Source organism: Carassius auratus, linkage group LG30F (assembly GCF_003368295.1).
Source record: "Carassius auratus strain Wakin linkage group LG30F, ASM336829v1, whole genome shotgun sequence".
Classification (NCBI taxonomy): Eukaryota; Metazoa; Chordata; class Actinopteri; order Cypriniformes; family Cyprinidae; genus Carassius; species Carassius auratus.
The window spans coordinates 4,007,943-4,024,871 of record NC_039294.1 but is presented as its reverse complement, the minus strand read 5'-3'; the positions used below and the strand labels follow the sequence as shown (position 1 = coordinate 4,024,871).

The 16,929-nt window shown below is 35.7% G+C and overlaps 1 protein-coding gene across 2 annotated transcripts; it reads left to right on the top strand.

Moving 5' to 3' along the window:
- The first annotated feature begins 1,048 nt into the window (after window positions 1–1,048).
- LOC113068064 (adenylate kinase isoenzyme 1) lies at window positions 1,049–11,358 on the top strand. Of its 2 annotated transcripts, none has more exons than XM_026240640.1 (7): window positions 1,049–1,195; window positions 7,213–7,245; window positions 8,426–8,461; window positions 9,108–9,271; window positions 9,364–9,480; window positions 11,008–11,199; window positions 11,272–11,358. In XM_026240640.1, exons 2-7 carry the CDS (start codon window positions 7,239–7,241, stop codon window positions 11,338–11,340), a joined length of 585 nt encoding a protein of 194 aa, XP_026096425.1. In that variant the 5' UTR covers window positions 1,049–1,195; window positions 7,213–7,238; the 3' UTR covers window positions 11,341–11,358. The 2 variants fall into 2 exon arrangements, with proteins under 2 accessions (XP_026096425.1, XP_026096426.1); XM_026240641.1 differs by lacking the exon at window positions 1,049–1,195 and adding an exon at window positions 4,986–5,077.
- Window positions 11,359–16,929: the final 5,571 nt, after the last annotated feature.

Sequence of the window (16,929 nt, the reverse complement as noted above, 5' to 3'; positions counted from 1 at the left end):
TTGCCTCAATCCTCCATCCCTTTAGCTAAAGTGGGCTCCATCTTCCCTCTGGCTCCACCTTTGTCTGGGTCCGTTCCTTCGCCTTAATCTCTTGAGCTATCAGCTTCACCACCATCCACCAGACTATTCATGTCACCCTGGGTGCTCATTTCCTCAGCTTCACCTGGGTCTTCATCTCCCATGGCCCCACCTCTGTCTGTCAGGTCTCTGGCTCCACCCAGTTTCTGCCCTTCCATTGATTCCGCTGTAGTACTCTCTTCCTGGCTGTAGTCTGGCTGGTTCTGTGGTGTTTCCTTTCACCAGCTCCTTCACTGCCCTGTTACTCACGGTTTCCCTCAATGCCTTCCTCTTTCAGCCTCAACCAAAGCTCTTTCAACTCTTTAACTGTTATTGCCATTATTTACTGGCCTTTCTCAGTTTAACCACTTGTTCAGTAAATACCTGCCTGGGAACACTAATTCACCTCTTCAGCATGTGTTGTGTATAACTTGACACCAGTCACAGCAGTGGGAGTTTATTTCCATTTCTACAATAAGAAATGCCCATTCAAATCAAGTTTTCTTCACAGACAGTGATTTATTTATTTTTGAACAAATATTGGATATCTTTGGTGCAAAAATCTGCATTTATAAACTAACCTTGACAAACTTGAATCTAAAAATCTGAAACTGCACTTCATGACCCTTAAAAAAAAAGTTAATTACACACAAACATTGCAATAAACATTCAGTTTAAGGCATTCTAATATGACAGACTTATTGAATTTTATAGATATTAAATTAATATTCATAATACACATGGCTATATGCATATATACTCTGAATAACATTTTCTCAAACAGTTTCTTGTCCAGTTAAACCTGCCATAAGACAAAAATCATGGCTGATAATTACTTCAGACACTGAGGCTACATGATAATGCATGTGAAAATGGTCAGAATGATGAACCTTTATCCTGAAATGTGAAGAAGAGAGAAGCAACCAATCATGAGGTCTTATCTTCTACATTCCTGCACTCCCTCCCAGCAGTCCTCTGCCTTCCCAGTGTGCACTGCGTCAGCCGGAGCCTTGCGGTGCTATATAAAGCGGTGGTGGGCAGAGGGAGGGCTGCCGTGCAGCGGGTCACTCAGAAAGACAGGAGCTGGAGACGCTCAGCCTTCCCTGGACCACAAAGAGACACACAGAGAGACAGACAGGTCAGTACACTGAGAGAAAGAGCAAAAATACAGAACGGAAATGCCTTATGTTTGTATGTGCGTGCATGAGAGAGAGAGAGTTAAGCTCTTTAAGGTCTTGCTGTTCACAGGCTGATCAGTGTGAAGCTGCTTGAGAATGTATTTTGACAACTGCAATGTCAAACGGACAAACGTGCAGATGCTTGCGTGTTGTTTTGCAGCCTCTGTGTGTTTTCTCATGAGCTGCTCAATGCAGTGCTGATCTCACGCTCAAGGAATAAACACTGATGGAATCAGGGGCATGTTCTCCATTGTAAACACGGCCTCATTTAGGTCAAACAGAGCCACTCTCCTTTCTTAAAGCTACAGCAGCCCCATTACTATGGCAACAGCAGAAATGTGGTTTTACTGTCGTTTAGGAAATGTGAAACGTTCATGGCTCTGGTTTTGTTGCGGACAGCAGCTGTAGCCGTAGAGGAACATCTTTTTTTAGCGTCTCCTCATGACTGGTTTGGTGCACAGGAGGGTCATGAAACTACAAGACTGGATGGGTTCGAGGTTTCCCTCGTATCAATGTCACCAGAAACTGAGCACAAGGTGTCCACAGATGCGTCACATGACCCTGAGTCCCATTAAAACACATGCAGCTAGTTCTAAATTTTGATGGCTGATTTATGAGATCATACGTGACATTCAATCTAGCCTGGAGACACTTGCTGGGATCCCATATTCCTAAAAATAATCTGTTCCTGAACAGGGTACAAATTAGGGCTTGAAAGCACTTAAGTAAAATATTATATTTTACTTTGTTATTTAGATTTTTTTTTTTTTATATGTGACTATTGCCATTTTTGCAACCCTTACTTGCAACCCAAATTTGTGGCAGTGCATCTTATAATCTACAATTATATAATAATTTTATATAATTATAACATGTAATTAATAAAACTTATATACATTTACAAAAATTATATAATAAAAGAGATTTATTAGTTTGATAATATTCTTTTAGTTCACAAATGCAGTGCATTTTTCAAATATGACTGAAATATATCTTAAAAGGCAAATACAATTTTACTCTCTATTTATACATTTTATGTTTAATTCAATGTATAACTTGAAATTTCTTTGTAATTGTGAAACTGTGTAATTGTTAACTAGTTATTTCTGAGTGAATTTTTTTTTGGTGGGGAAAATCATGCAGCAAATGGGTTGCACTACATTGATAATACATTAAATGAGTTCAAAGTGACTATTTACTATAATAAACTATTTACTATAATAAAATATTACAGGAATGCACAAACTGTAATGGCATCATGAAATCGGTGTTAAAACGCACTGCTTACAGAAGATGAAGGTTTAATTTGTGGCTGCGGATGGAAGGCTGTGAGCAGCTGTCCTGAGCAATCCAGCTCATATTTACACCAGCTTTTAATAGAAAATATTACAAACAGCTCTGTGCACCTCAGGTTGCATTTATGCCTTCCCGTCTAGGACTCTTGAAATGAAACTCTGTAGAGTTACGGTGTCTAGAAAAAAAAAAAAAAAAAAAAAACTTACATAATCAAAGTCCTTCCAAACAAACTCCTATCATTAATATATATTTATTTAATTATCCTTTTGAAATTTTACCTAAAAGAAAAACATGACATGATCTTAAAAAAATGAAAAATGTTTCATAAAATGCATAGTAAAATAACATCTACATATTTGTAATGGACCACACTTGTGGCTTCAGCTTCAATTTACTACGGTCACATACATTTACTGAAACATAAATATATTATAAATATTTAATGTATAATAATGTTTACCTATTTTAGTATCATTCAAATGCAACTAAATTAAAATGATTATTTTAAGTTAAAATGGTTATTTTAAAGCAAGTTAAACTAAATTTAAACAAGAAATTTGTTACATAATGTTGCTTTGGCTGCTAGCAGGTAAAAAAAAAAAAGAATAAATCTTATATATATATTTATATATTTATAATAATGTTGCTCTTGGTTGTAGTTAACTATATTAACCTATAATTATGTATAATTGTAGTTATTTATAATTAAATTGGTATCATTTTATAAATATAATTATTCGAATATGTGTATGCTTTGTGATGTGTTTGAGCTTATTTCTATATTAATATACAAGTACTTTTTATTCTTGAATGGTAAACTCAAATTTTCATAAAGTTTCATCTTTGTATAGTCAAAAGGTCTCATGAAAAGCAGTCCGTTGTAATTTAGTCATATGCTCCAGATTGCTACATTCTTGAAAAACAGATCAAGTTACACAGATACTGTGCATGTGGACTAACATTTAAATATAAAAGAAATGCTTTATTTCTAAATATCTCTCTAATTTCCCAGTCTATCAAATAATAGGAGAGGAGTAAGCCAATAGTTACACAAGAAGCAAGTCATCGGGACAGAAATGGCAGCATTTGCTGAGAATGAGTCACAAACTGTACTGCAGTTTATAAGGCTGAACTGTAAATAATACAATCATGAACACAGGCCATTAAACCTGCTATGATTCTCAGCTAATGCTTTCCATATAGACACTTCACGTCAGTAGAAATAAGACATGTAGCTGCAGAGAGCGAGAGCTGTGTTTGCTTCATGTGCTCTTAAAACTCAAAATCAATTCATCAGCATCATCATATAGAACATTACACGAATGTAGACCATACAACCCCCTGCTTAGTTAGTCTCTCACATGCCAGGGAGGCCTTCAAAATCACCATAATAGGCTGGACAGGCAGTGCTGAAGTGTCCGGTGCTGATTCGGGTCTTTGGGTGACATTTACAGTGGCTCAGGGTCACCCACATATAAACCAGCCCACTGGAGAACAGATCAGAGCATTAGTGTGTCAGTGGAGTTCAGTACTCAAAACAAAATAGACATGGGCTTCACCTTTTTCAGTTTTGGGAGGAGTGCAATTTTTTATCTTAAACAAACAGATGTACACTTGACCAGGAACCTGTCTGAAACCACTTCCTGAAACACTTTAAGTGATTCGGTTGCAATGCGTTTCAGTCTGTCTTTACCAGGTTGCTTAGTTTTCTGATCAGTAAAGACACATGGAGTGCAAATAGTTCCAAAACTCAGCAGTGTTTGACTATATGGGAAAAATACAAATCAGTCTGTAAGACTTTGAACCCTATAATATGAATTCTAGAATAGCTTTAATGTGCTTTGCATTCCATAGTTATTATGCTCGCTTGACCAAGTCAACACAAGACAATGGAGGAAATGGGAGTGGCACGCTTTTGTATTATTTCATAATTTTAAACCTCATACTGTCCTCAACATTTCCATATTTGAAAGGAAACCATGACCATGACTTATTATTTCAGCTCAAGTTTCATTTAGGTTCATTTACTACAGCCATATACATTTTCTTATGCATAAAATTAGTAGAATATATGTATCAAAAATATGAGAAATATTTGTAATACTAAAAATATAGATAGATTTGTGCCAACTCTGTTGCATTACAAAAAGTTTTGGGGCTAAAGGCCAGGGCAAAAACTCCTAATAATAGATACAGTCACCTTTGTTTGAGTAACCCTTACTATTAAAACACTCTCTATAAAACCTCAGACACAGTTGGTTTAAAGCCATATCAAATGCTTCAAGAGTGAGCAGAGATCTCTTACAGTCAAGACAATCTGCTCTCAAAGCTTCATCTTCATTAGGAAAACTTTCTATAGCACTGCTCTTTTAAAATAGCATTGCAGCTATGGCACAGACCAGCAGGACCAGTCTTTGAGAACACCGCATTTGCATGCGAGGTCACATGACCAGCTGTGCAGTCACAAGAAAAAGGGATCTGTTTACACTTGCCTTCCACAAGCTCCAAGACGGAGTATTTCAGCCTGACTGCAGAACTCCAAAACAGTAAGACACACTCTTTATTAGCTTATCGCTCTCTTTCTGCTATAGTGTTTAGTCTTTATGCTTCATGAATCCTGTCTGGAGACTCAGTCATTGGGTGGGTGTGTCCCCTGAGTGTCCCTAACCTCTACACTTACACAGAGCGACTGACAGAGCCGTTTCATACAGTTAATAACGCAGAGAACGTGCTGAGCTGTTAGGCTGCAGTCTACTGTAGCTCTATGCAAGCCATGGTTGTGATTAAGTATCTGAACTATTCGCATAAACACACGTCACATGTGAAACTAACTCCAATCTGAGACCAAAAAAATACCTATGCAGCAATAACTGACGGTAAAAATGTATATAAATAAATAAGGGTTTGAGAGTTTTGAATTCCAGTTAACTTCATACAGTTTACAGTGACAGGCAGTAATGGCTCTACACGTCTATGACCAGTGGGGTTCCTCTTCTGGTTTCGTTTTGAGGTGTGACACAGCTGTGAGGAATGTCAGCTAGTTTATGCCTTCATAACCATCTCATAGTGCCTCTGAATCTCGTTCTTGATGTAAAGATGGGTAGATTGATGTCTCTTATAGGGTCACTGGCTGCAGGGTTTTAATAATTTTCTTCACAACTGCATTTTTTATGGCAAAAAAGCTTTCATCTGATGAATGATAAAATATTCCATAAGATTGCATGGAAGGTTTGATTTACACACGTGAAAAGTTCCTTCCTTTTGAGATTATTATAGTACAGCACATAATACAACACAGTAACATACTGCAGCTTTCAGAACGTAAAAAAAAAAAAAAGCATTAACTGAAACGGAACTGTAAAAATAAGGCATACAGATAAACATCAACACAACACACTGCTCAGAAGCACTGGTGATAATGTGGTGAAGTGTGTCAAAACTTGTGCTGTTCCTGTCTGTGTGGAGCAGCTGAAGAAACCCTGATCATTTCAGTCTGACCTGAGCTGAAAAATGCTACACTATTCCTGCGTCCCAGTTTGGCTACTAAGTAGCCTACATACTTTTGAGTATGTAGCGGAGTATTGCAGGAGCAGGAGCATAGGGGCTATATGTACGTTTTTGACTCTGCTGAAGCATAAAAATACAATAATATGTTTGCAGATATTTAAGAAACATGCAAAGTAACATAATTGTTTATCTGAAAAACAATGCTACAGTCAATTATTCTGCTTTGGATACTATAGCTCCAGAAAGCTCCTTGCTTTCTGGGGCGGAATGTGTTCCCTTTTTTTGGTTTGTGAAACCCACACTGCCAGTTTAACCCAGTATTTCGGCACACCGGGTTGCCAGTTGGCGGAAAACGGTGTATTTCATGCATTAATTGTCAAGTGCGCTGGTTCTTTTTGGTGTCGTCAATCTGGCAACCTGCGTGTGCTTGGCAAGTCTGAAGAGGAGGGGCCGGGTGATAAAACCCTCTCCAATATTTAGATTTCGCACTGCAATTCCTAGTTCAACCACTCGGCGTTAATCCTGTTGTACATACAGCACCTTTGAGGGCCAGCTTTATTATAGCTTTAAAGGCACCGCAGCATAATACAGCTCTTTTATTTGTAAGGATCATATAGATAAGGGGGCAATGGTGGTGAAAAATTAAATGAGTATAAAAGACACTGGCCTTATATTACAAGTTTACCTCATGCATGACAAGTAAACTCAGATTCATAAATTCATATCTGGAGCAAAGTGTATTTGCCTCACTTTGACTAAATGTTCAGTTCAGACAGTAGGCAATTTGACTTCACATACAGTAGCAGACAATGCAATGAAACATTGGCACAGGCAGAAATGTAAATAGATAAAGATGAGTCAGAAATGTACACAGTGTGTGTGTGTGGGTTAGAGAGAGAGAGAGAGAGAGAGAGAGAGAGAATAATGTATAAAGTGTTGGGTCAGTGTGTGACAGTGTTACAGGACTCAGTTGGGAAACACTGATGCTTTGAGCAACATTTCTCCTCAGAATTAATTTGGAATCTGTTCATCTCGGCCACATCAGAAATGATTGTGAACTTTGTGATCTGTTAACAAGAGTTCATATGAGAATGAATGAGTGACAGACTTCAAATCAACAAGACTTTCAACTCTTTATCTGGACTAATCTTTGTCTTTTATTGCTCCTATACAGGATAATCTCTCACATAACAGACAACCATGGCAGGTGAGAATTTTATTCCATCTCTCTCTCTCTCTATAGTATTTTATTGACCACCTGAATGAAACTGCGCTCAGTAAATGGTAGAGTTTGTTAAAGTATACTGGTGCAGTGTGATAAAACACAATGAGGGTTTACAAACATTGGCCTCCTAAAGAGGGACTGTAAAACAGATCGAGACGAACAGCAGCTCTGAGCTTTACACACACTCACACACGGTACTGTCACTGGATCACTGTGAGAATTAGACTCGATGACAAACACAACTATGGAGAACTGAAGCGCAAATAAACAGTGACGGTCGAGATGAGACAACTGAACATCTTCAGCAGTCATCTTCAACATTTGCTGGTCTCTGATGACCTCATGTGGACACTCGCTGTACTGCAAGACGTTCTTTACTGTATGTACAGTATACAGCGCATTTCTAGACCAACAGTGTTAGTTCAGGTAACAAGTTTAGGTTAAAAAAACAAAACAACACAAAACTGTTGTAGTAACATTCTTTTGACATGTTTGTAAACTGTTGAAACGTGAAATTTTCTTGTCGTGATTATAATGTTTTTTAAAGGTAACAAAAGCGTTTCATACAACGTTCTGCTTTGTTTATTTTCACAAAATATAATTTTTTTTGAACACTGGTTTTTAATATTCTAATAACGTTAAAAATACTCATTGTATTTAGAGCGTTATTTAAAGCTGACTAAAACGTTTCTTAAACATTCTGCTAATTTTATTTTCACCCAAAATAAATGTTTTCTAAAACGTTTAAAAAAAATATTTTAGAATTTTATTAAAATATAAAATATTTAAAGGCAACGATAGATAGATAGATAGATAGAATAAAGTTCTAAAAACGTTATAACATAACATCATAAGGATGTTTTGAGAAAGTAGTTTTAAGAATTTTTTTTCTAAGCATTATGAAAATGTATATAAAATATTTTTATAGTTAGAAGGATGTTCCATTAACATTTCTTTAAAAACATTTTGCATGACAAAACAACAACAACAACAAAAAACAAGTTTTTAGAAAGAGAAACAAAATAGCCCACAAATACAACTCAGTTTTAAAATAATAAATAAATAAAGTTTTTATAAATGACGATAAATAATTGACAAAAAAAAAATCGTTTTGATTCACCTGTTACATTTGGACTGATTTGAATGTTTCCTTGTGCCACAGATAAAATTAAAGATGCTAAGATCGTCTTTGTGGTGGGTAAGTTGAATTGCCTTTACATATTTCACAGCTCAACAGTGTACTCATCTCCTAACAATCATTCATCAAAATGAGGCTTGTTTTTTGTGAATGTAAACTCTGATCATAAGCAGTGTTAGAGGGAAATGTGTTGTGAAAGATCAGCCCCTTCCCCCAAAGTTATTTGTGTAAACATCACATATTCCCTTAAAAGTGCATGTGCCTCTGAGCCGTCTCTCCTCCTCGTGTCAGAGCGAGTAAAGCATTATGTGACTTAGCATTGTTTAACCATTTCAAAAGTCCATTATATTTCATTATGCACTGCTGGTCTATCTAAAATGATCTAACATTGACTACTGCTCACAAAAGGTTTGGAATATAAGATTTTTGAAAGAAGTCTCTATTGCTTTACCAAGACCGCATTTACTTGATCAAAAATACAGTAAAAATGTGGAAAAATTATTACAATTTAAAGCAATTGTATGTGAATACATGCTAATATTTCAACATCATTGCTCCAGCCTTCAGTGTCACATGATCAGCCATAAATCATTTAGATGACTTCTTTCAAAATCATTAACAATTGTTAATAGTTTAGATCATGCTGCTTGTTGCAATCAAATCAAAGTAATATTATATTAGGATCTGACCAGTGTTCTTATGTCAGGCGGCCCCGGCTCAGGAAAAGGCACCCAGTGTGAGAAGATCGTGGCAAAGTATGGCTACACTCACCTGTCCTCAGGTGACCTGCTGCGTGCGGAGGTGGCATCCGGCTCAGAGAGGGGCAAACAGCTTCAGGCCATCATGCAGAAGGGGGAGCTCGTGCCTCTGGTCAGTCCAGTCGCCCTTCGCATGCTGGATAAAGCATTTCTCAGTCACTAAATGAACTCTGCCACACTGAGACGCTGCTCTGCTTTCTGCAGGACACAGTTCTGGACATGATCAAAGACGCCATGATCGCCAAGGCTGATGTCTCAAAGGGCTACCTGATCGACGGATACCCTCGTGAGGTCAAACAGGGAGAGGAGTTTGAGAAGAAGGTACAACAACAACACCACACAACACAAAGCAAAATCTGAAGAAATGGTGTCATTTTTGACTGAATTGAAGGATTGAAATGATTTCATTAGAAGTGGTCTCTGCTGAACTGTGAATTTCAGATGTCATATTTTCCCATCTCAGAATCACAAATGGCCAGTTTTATTTACTATCCTAAATAAATTGATATGGTAAAGCACTGACAGTTATTTACCATTATTAACTTAAAGCCAAACCATACAGCACTACATTTACATCACAACACTTTTATATTGTTGCTCTTTTGTTGTTTTGTCGATTGCTTCTATTTTGTTGTTTTCTTCTATTGCTACATTTGTAAGTTGCTTTGGATAAACTTGTCTGCTAAATTATTAAAAATAATGTAAATGTAAAGTTTCGCAGAGTCTTCAAATAAACCCCACAATATAATGGAATAAAGCAGATTTATTATTTAACAAGTAAAAATACATCAGCATTCAAACATACATGGCTAAATAAGAGCTTTTTTTTCCTTCTTCATCAGAGACACATTAAATTGATCAAAAGTTACAGTAAAGACATTTATAATGTTACAAAAGATTTCTATTTCAAATAAATGCTGTTCTTTTGAAATTTAAATTGTCACAATTTCCACAAAAATAGACTGTTTGCAACACTGAAAATAATCAGAAATGTTTCTTAAGCAGCAAATCAGCATCATGTGACACATAAGACTGGAGTAATGTTACTGAAAATTCAGCTTTGATTGCAGCAGTAAATTACATTTAAACATATATTCATGTAGAAAACAGATATTTTAACATTTACTGCATATTTTTTATTCAAATTATTTATTTTAAACATTATTGAAATAATTTGGTAACAAAGAATTTGTGTATAGTATAAAAGTAGTTTTAATACATTAATTATGCCTTGTTATGCACCTTATAAATGAATTGTACAATCTCATTGATAATTATAACCACAGTTATTATAAATTGTAACACTTATCATTTCATCGGTACACAATGCATTTTAAATTTGGTTATAATTATTTATGACAAGATGTAATGTATTACAATGCACACTGTGAATAATTATAATGCATTTTACCATTAAATAACCCTTTATAATGCAAAGGCTTTAAGTAAAGTATAACCAATAATTGTTACATACCCTGAACTTTTAACTGCTAGTGTATATGAAACAACTGGTATTTATATATATATATATATATATATATATATATATATATATATATATATATATATATATATATATATATATATATAACACATTTACATCCAGTTCAATTCTAAAAAAACAGACAAACAAATTATAGTTTTGTTTCACATTTGTGTCCTGTGCAAATGTGTTTAATCAATGAAAACATATGAACATTTCAGTATTAAATCATATGGCACTGGCACAAATCGAGAATGAGAATGACCCGTGCATACAAGCACACACATGATCTGCTTTCCCAATCTCATAAACTCCATGCAAAGTTGTTCAGACTGAGCATGACGTTTCTCTCTTCCCTCTTTCAGATCGGCGCTCCAGCTCTCCTGCTGTACATCGACGCTAAAGGTGAGACCATGGTGCAGAGGCTGTTGAAGCGTGGAGAGACCAGCGGCCGCTCCGACGACAACGAGGAGACCATTAAGAAGCGTCTGGACCTCTATTACAAAGCCACTGAGCCCGTCATCGCTTACTACGAGAAGCGTGGCATCGTTAGGAAGGTGAGCGGAAACACTGACTGAGATATGATTCAAACATTGCTCTTTAACTTACGAATCTCTCTCCTCCTCCAGATTAACTCTGAGCTGCCGGTGGATGAGGTTTTTGCTATTGTTGTAAAAGCTATTGATGAGCTGAAGTAAACAGCACTTGACAACAAACTCTTGTTTGGGTTATTATTCTGCATTTTTTTCTCACATATACTCATCATTGCTGTCCTATAATGTCTTTATTACACAGAAATTCCACCCTGAGACTAAATCTATCAGATATCTCCATTGCTTTGAATGTTTGACTAGTAATACCCTAGCAACCACCCAGAATACCTTAGTAACTGCGTTTTTACCAAGCTGCCATTTGTATGTTTTTTTTTTCATCGCATTTTGACTGTACATCATAATTATGACTTACCAAAGCAAGATGTTTTTCTTGTCTTTCAGACTGTAGGGTTCCATCAGTAAATTCCTTCTCCAGAATTTTCTCCGTAGGGGAATTAATTTTTAACAATAACTTATAAACTATTAAAGGCAGACCTGGTGTGAGCTCTGAGGGTTTGAATCGATGGTATATGCTTTTGTTGAAGCCGTCTACTTACATTAATTCATTTTTAATAATTGTTTAGTTGAATCTGTAGTGAAAACTACATTAGCCATAATACTGTGCAGAAAATCTGGCTATAAACTTAAAATATATATATATATATATATATTTTATAGATATAATCAACAACTTTAAATTAATTGTTTTATATTTCTCCATCGTTGGATAAATGCTTCTTTGCAAATCGTGATTCTCCTCAAAGCTGGTTTGATTCATCACATTGTTTTTAAAACAGTTCCTCTGGGAAAAACAATTGGAAAAAATACTTCTGGAATGTTGGCAACCATTCTGCTAAACATTGTTGAAGAACTACAGTGCTTGGTGGAAGGATTATATTCTATTGTATAATAAATTATTACATTTTGTATTGCTGTGTGTTTATTTTACCTTTCTAACTATATGTAATAACCATTCTCCAAAACCTGTATGACCTGTGGAGCCATGCTTTACAGTGATTTTAGAGTAGCGCCACTCCACGTCATGCCTAACATTGACCCGTAGCTCTTCTAAAGTAAGTGTACAAAAACACATCTTCATGGGCTCATTTCATTACTATCTCACCTGGCTAGAACACAGTCCTGGAGTGGAGTTCAGGTCTGCTGACCGCTGCAGATAACAAAGATGAAGTAGGCCCATACTTCAGGCTTTACAGTGCAGTTGTCACCAGTTCACTCATCTAGACCAGCACACTATTGAGTGCGTCGTTCAAGGGCACAGCGGTGATAAAAGAAGGAATGATTCTGCATGAGTCCCTGTCCTTCAGGTCTGAACCTGTCAAGAGCTGGTTTGTACAGCAGAAACTTTTCACAAAGAAACCATGAGAAATTAAATGACATTTTATAAGTAAAATGTATTTATCTGTATTAAAGGGATAGTTCACCCAAAATTGAAAAGTTTACACAAATTATGATTTTTAGCTCCAGTCGTTGCAGTCTCTCAGTCGTACAATGCATGGCAAATGGTAACAGAAATTTATGAGAGTAAAAAAAAAACATGCACAGACAAATCCAAATTGAACCCTGCAGCTTGTGACGATACATTGATGTGTAAAGACACAAAACGATCATGCATGAGGCATTCTTCTTCTTGCTTTACGGTGGATTGCAGACTTATAAGTGCATTACTGCCACCTATCTCTCAAGTGGACCATTGACACTCTATCTACAATCTCAATTAGTAGTATCAATGGTCCATTTGATAGATAGATGGGAGTAATGCACTTATAAATTTGCAATCCGCCGTAATGCAAAAAGAAGAAGAAGAATGCCTCACGCTATTGCTGCTGTGAAGTGTGTTAACAAGAGTTCTAATGGGCTGTTTACACCAGACGCGATTTGCACAAATAAATCATGCTAGTCACGCGTAGTTGGATGTTTAAACATTTTGGGTTTATAAGCTTCATTTGCGCATGAAATTCACTTCACAAAAGATGCAAATTCGCGTCATGGGAGGGGCTTCTGCCAGTTGAGTCCACGCAGCCTTGTGACTTCAACCACCATTTATTCTGATTTTCATAATATTACTGTTATCGTGTCATGAAATGTAGTTTTAAAAGTATTTCAAGCAATAATGTATTTGTTTTAAACTTAAAGGGATAGTTCATAGAAAAATCATAATTATGTTATTAATAACTCACCCTCATGTCGTTCCAAACCCATGAGACCTCTGTTTATCGTTGGAACACAGTTTACGATATTTTAGATTTAGTCCGAGAGCTCTCAGTCCCTCCATTGAACCTGTGTGTATGGTATACTGTCCATGTCCAGAAAGGTAAGAAAAACATCATCAAAGTAGTCCATGTTACATCAGAGGGTCAGTTAGAATTTTTTGAAGCAACGAAAATACATTTTGGTCCAAAAATAGCAAAAACTTCGAATTTATTCATCATTGTCTTCTCTTCCGTGTCTGTTGTAAGACAGTTCAAAACAAAGCAGTTTGTAATATCCGGTTCGCGAACTAATCATTCGATGTAACCAGATCTTTTTGAACCAGTTCACCAAATCAAACTGAATCGTTTTAAATGGTTCACGTTTCCAATACGCATTAATCCACGAATGACTTAAGCAGTTAACTTTTTTCATGTGGCTGACCCTCCCTCTGAGTTAAAACAAACCAATATCTCGGAGTAAATCATGTACTCAAACAGTACTGAACTGCTGTGAAGAAAGAACTGAAGATGAACACAGAGTAAAAAAATTAAATAAAAATAAAAAATAATAAAAAACATATATACTGTATACTGTTCAGTTTCTTGCACAGAGTGATCATTTTGTGTCTTTACACATCAGTGTATCATCACAAGCAGAGGGTTTAATATGAATTTGTTTGTGCATGTCTTTTTACTCTCATAGATTCTGTCACCATTTGCCATGCATTGTATGGCTGAGAGACTGCAACGACTGGAGATAAAAATCATAAATTTGTGTTCTACTGAAGAAACAAAGTCACCTACATCTTGAATGTCCTGGGGGTAAGCAGATAAACTGGGTGAACTATCCCTTTAATGCAAATATATAAATATATCATTTAATATAAATATATATAAATATAAACTATCCAGTGTCTCCATTGTTAGTTAAAGCTAAAACCTTTAAAGATAATTTTCATTGATTCAAATAAAGCTGAAATAAAACAAAACAAGAATATTACATGGAAAAGCTTGCTTTAATTTTTTTCTTACAACATTTTGCATTGGCAACTGAAATAGAATTTAAGTTGAAGTACTAAAATTATTAACACAAATACTGAAAAATAAATAAAAGTTAAATAGCAATAAAAATAGTAAAATCTAACTAAAAATTAAAATGAACTATAGTTAAATAAAAAAAAAAACTAGCTAATACAACTGAATGAATACTATTATAGTTTATTAATAATAACTGTTCTTCTTAAATACTAAATATTTTTAAATATTTTAGTTATTTTAGTTTATCAAGTTAAACTAAATGGCTAAGAGAAATTATTTCATGACAATTTGAAGGAATAAAATAGATTTTGGTATTTTATATTAATTTATTTTATTTCTTTGTTTCATTTCAGCTGAAGTTTTCAGATAGCACTTTTAATGCTTTTTACTAAGCCTCTAGTGCTCTCTAGTGGACAAACCACTCACAGAACTCCTGACAACATAATTGTGATGATCAGAGACATACAGTAACTTTACACATAACATAGCATTTTTGTATTACAGATTTTCTCGACTGATTTGACAAATTTCTCTACAATGATGTAATTGCTCTCAACACAGTAAACACAAGCCATCTGAGCACACTCTTACTGCCAAACAGTTTAACTTTACAGCAAAATGAAACGCTGCATTTACAATTTATTTTCCTGGTAATGGTTTATAAAAAGTTAATACTAACATCGAAACTGTGTATTCTCTACTGATTTTAGAAAAGAGTATTCTCCGTTGATTTCAGAAGTTCGCTCATGCATGTAGAATAGAATTTCACCACATTAAATTGCAGAATATATTCCTGATAGAGCCAAAGAAAGAAAGAAAAATAAAAAACTGTATGAATGTTGAATTGTTTGATAAGCTTCTCAACATCTTCCACTGTCTCTGGTGGTCTCGTGGGTTCTTCAATTCTGCAAAATGTTTTAGCATTTACACAACCTGCCACTCTATCGATATCAATATTCATAGCACAATCCTTGAAAATATGGAAGTGGATTGAAATAGTAACACTAGAGATGGCCATGATTTCTTGGTCAACTAGGGTAACTGATTTCAGTTGTAATACATCTACACCATCTACCTCTCCTCCCTCATCTTCTATTCTTCTGTCCACTTCCTTTCTATCTGTATTCTTTACACTGTTATTCTCCTCTTGCTCTTTCCACTACACAAATACTCTCCACTCTATCTGTTCTCTCTCTCCTTCTCCTCTCCTCATTTTATCACATCCTCTTCTCTTTCCCTTTTCATACATTCCCTTTTATCATTAAAGGAATTGTGATAAATGTGTAAACAACAAAACTGCATTTTTGTGTGTAATTAACCAAGCAGTAATCAGACTGAAAATACACCAAATTACAGAGTTTGGACAAATGGTAGGCTACATAAATGTTTGTGATTTGCATAAAACCAATACAAATGTCTGAATTTTTTTTCTGATATATTTAATTTTTAGTTGGCTGTATTAACTATTAGGAAAACATTTGAGAATTTATTGCACAGCGTTTTAAGAAAATGATTTGCATGATTTGTAATTTGCAAGAAACATACAACATACGATACAAAAATGGTCATGTCAGCACTACCATGTTTTACCAAGTGTATCTTGTTGCTGTAGCGTAGACTCAAACGAACCAACTTTGATTTTGAAAGCACAGGATACATGCCTCTTAAGCTGTAAAATGAGCCAAGCCGAGGCTGCTGAAATCATCACAGGCCCCTCACAGTTTATTGGCACGCTTCCCATGAGCAGAACGACACTTCTGCACAGGTATCCGGCGTATTCTCTGAGGAGCGCTCGTCTGCCGCCAGGAGGAAGAGGAAAACTCGTTGTCGAACAGGAGGATGTGTCTTTCTGAACACACGCCTGTAAGTGTTTTCATAACAGCATGACAGGTTTGTGTGGAATGTTACATCCTCGCAGATGAATACCTGACTGATTTCTGAAACATCAGGAAGGAAGTGTGTGAGGAGGATGTCAGGTCTGCTGATGAAGGTCAAAACAACAACAACAGCATACTGCACCAAACATGCAGTTGGTTAACTCTTCCCCACCAGGGTTTTTTTTTTTTTTTTTTTAAAGCTGCTTTTAAACAGAACAAAACGTTTTATTCGAGCTTAGAGTCTTTCTTTTTTAAATCACCACTTTGTGGGCAAGTTTTATAAAAAAAAAGCAACATTTTGAACACAATCGTATTTTTACTATAGGAAACAGATTGATGATCAAAACAAAGATGAAGTCAACTGCTTCAATTAACAATTAAACTTAATGGCTCCACATTTGATTATATGCTGTTTAATGTTCGCGCTATTTTACATTTGCATCTTTTTACTCATGCGATCACTTGTTTCTTTTTCTTCTTTGACGTGTTTTGATCCAGACATTCAGTGCAATATACACAAGATGTGTAATAGCGCCCCCTACCATATAACAGTGAAAACACGGAAAGAC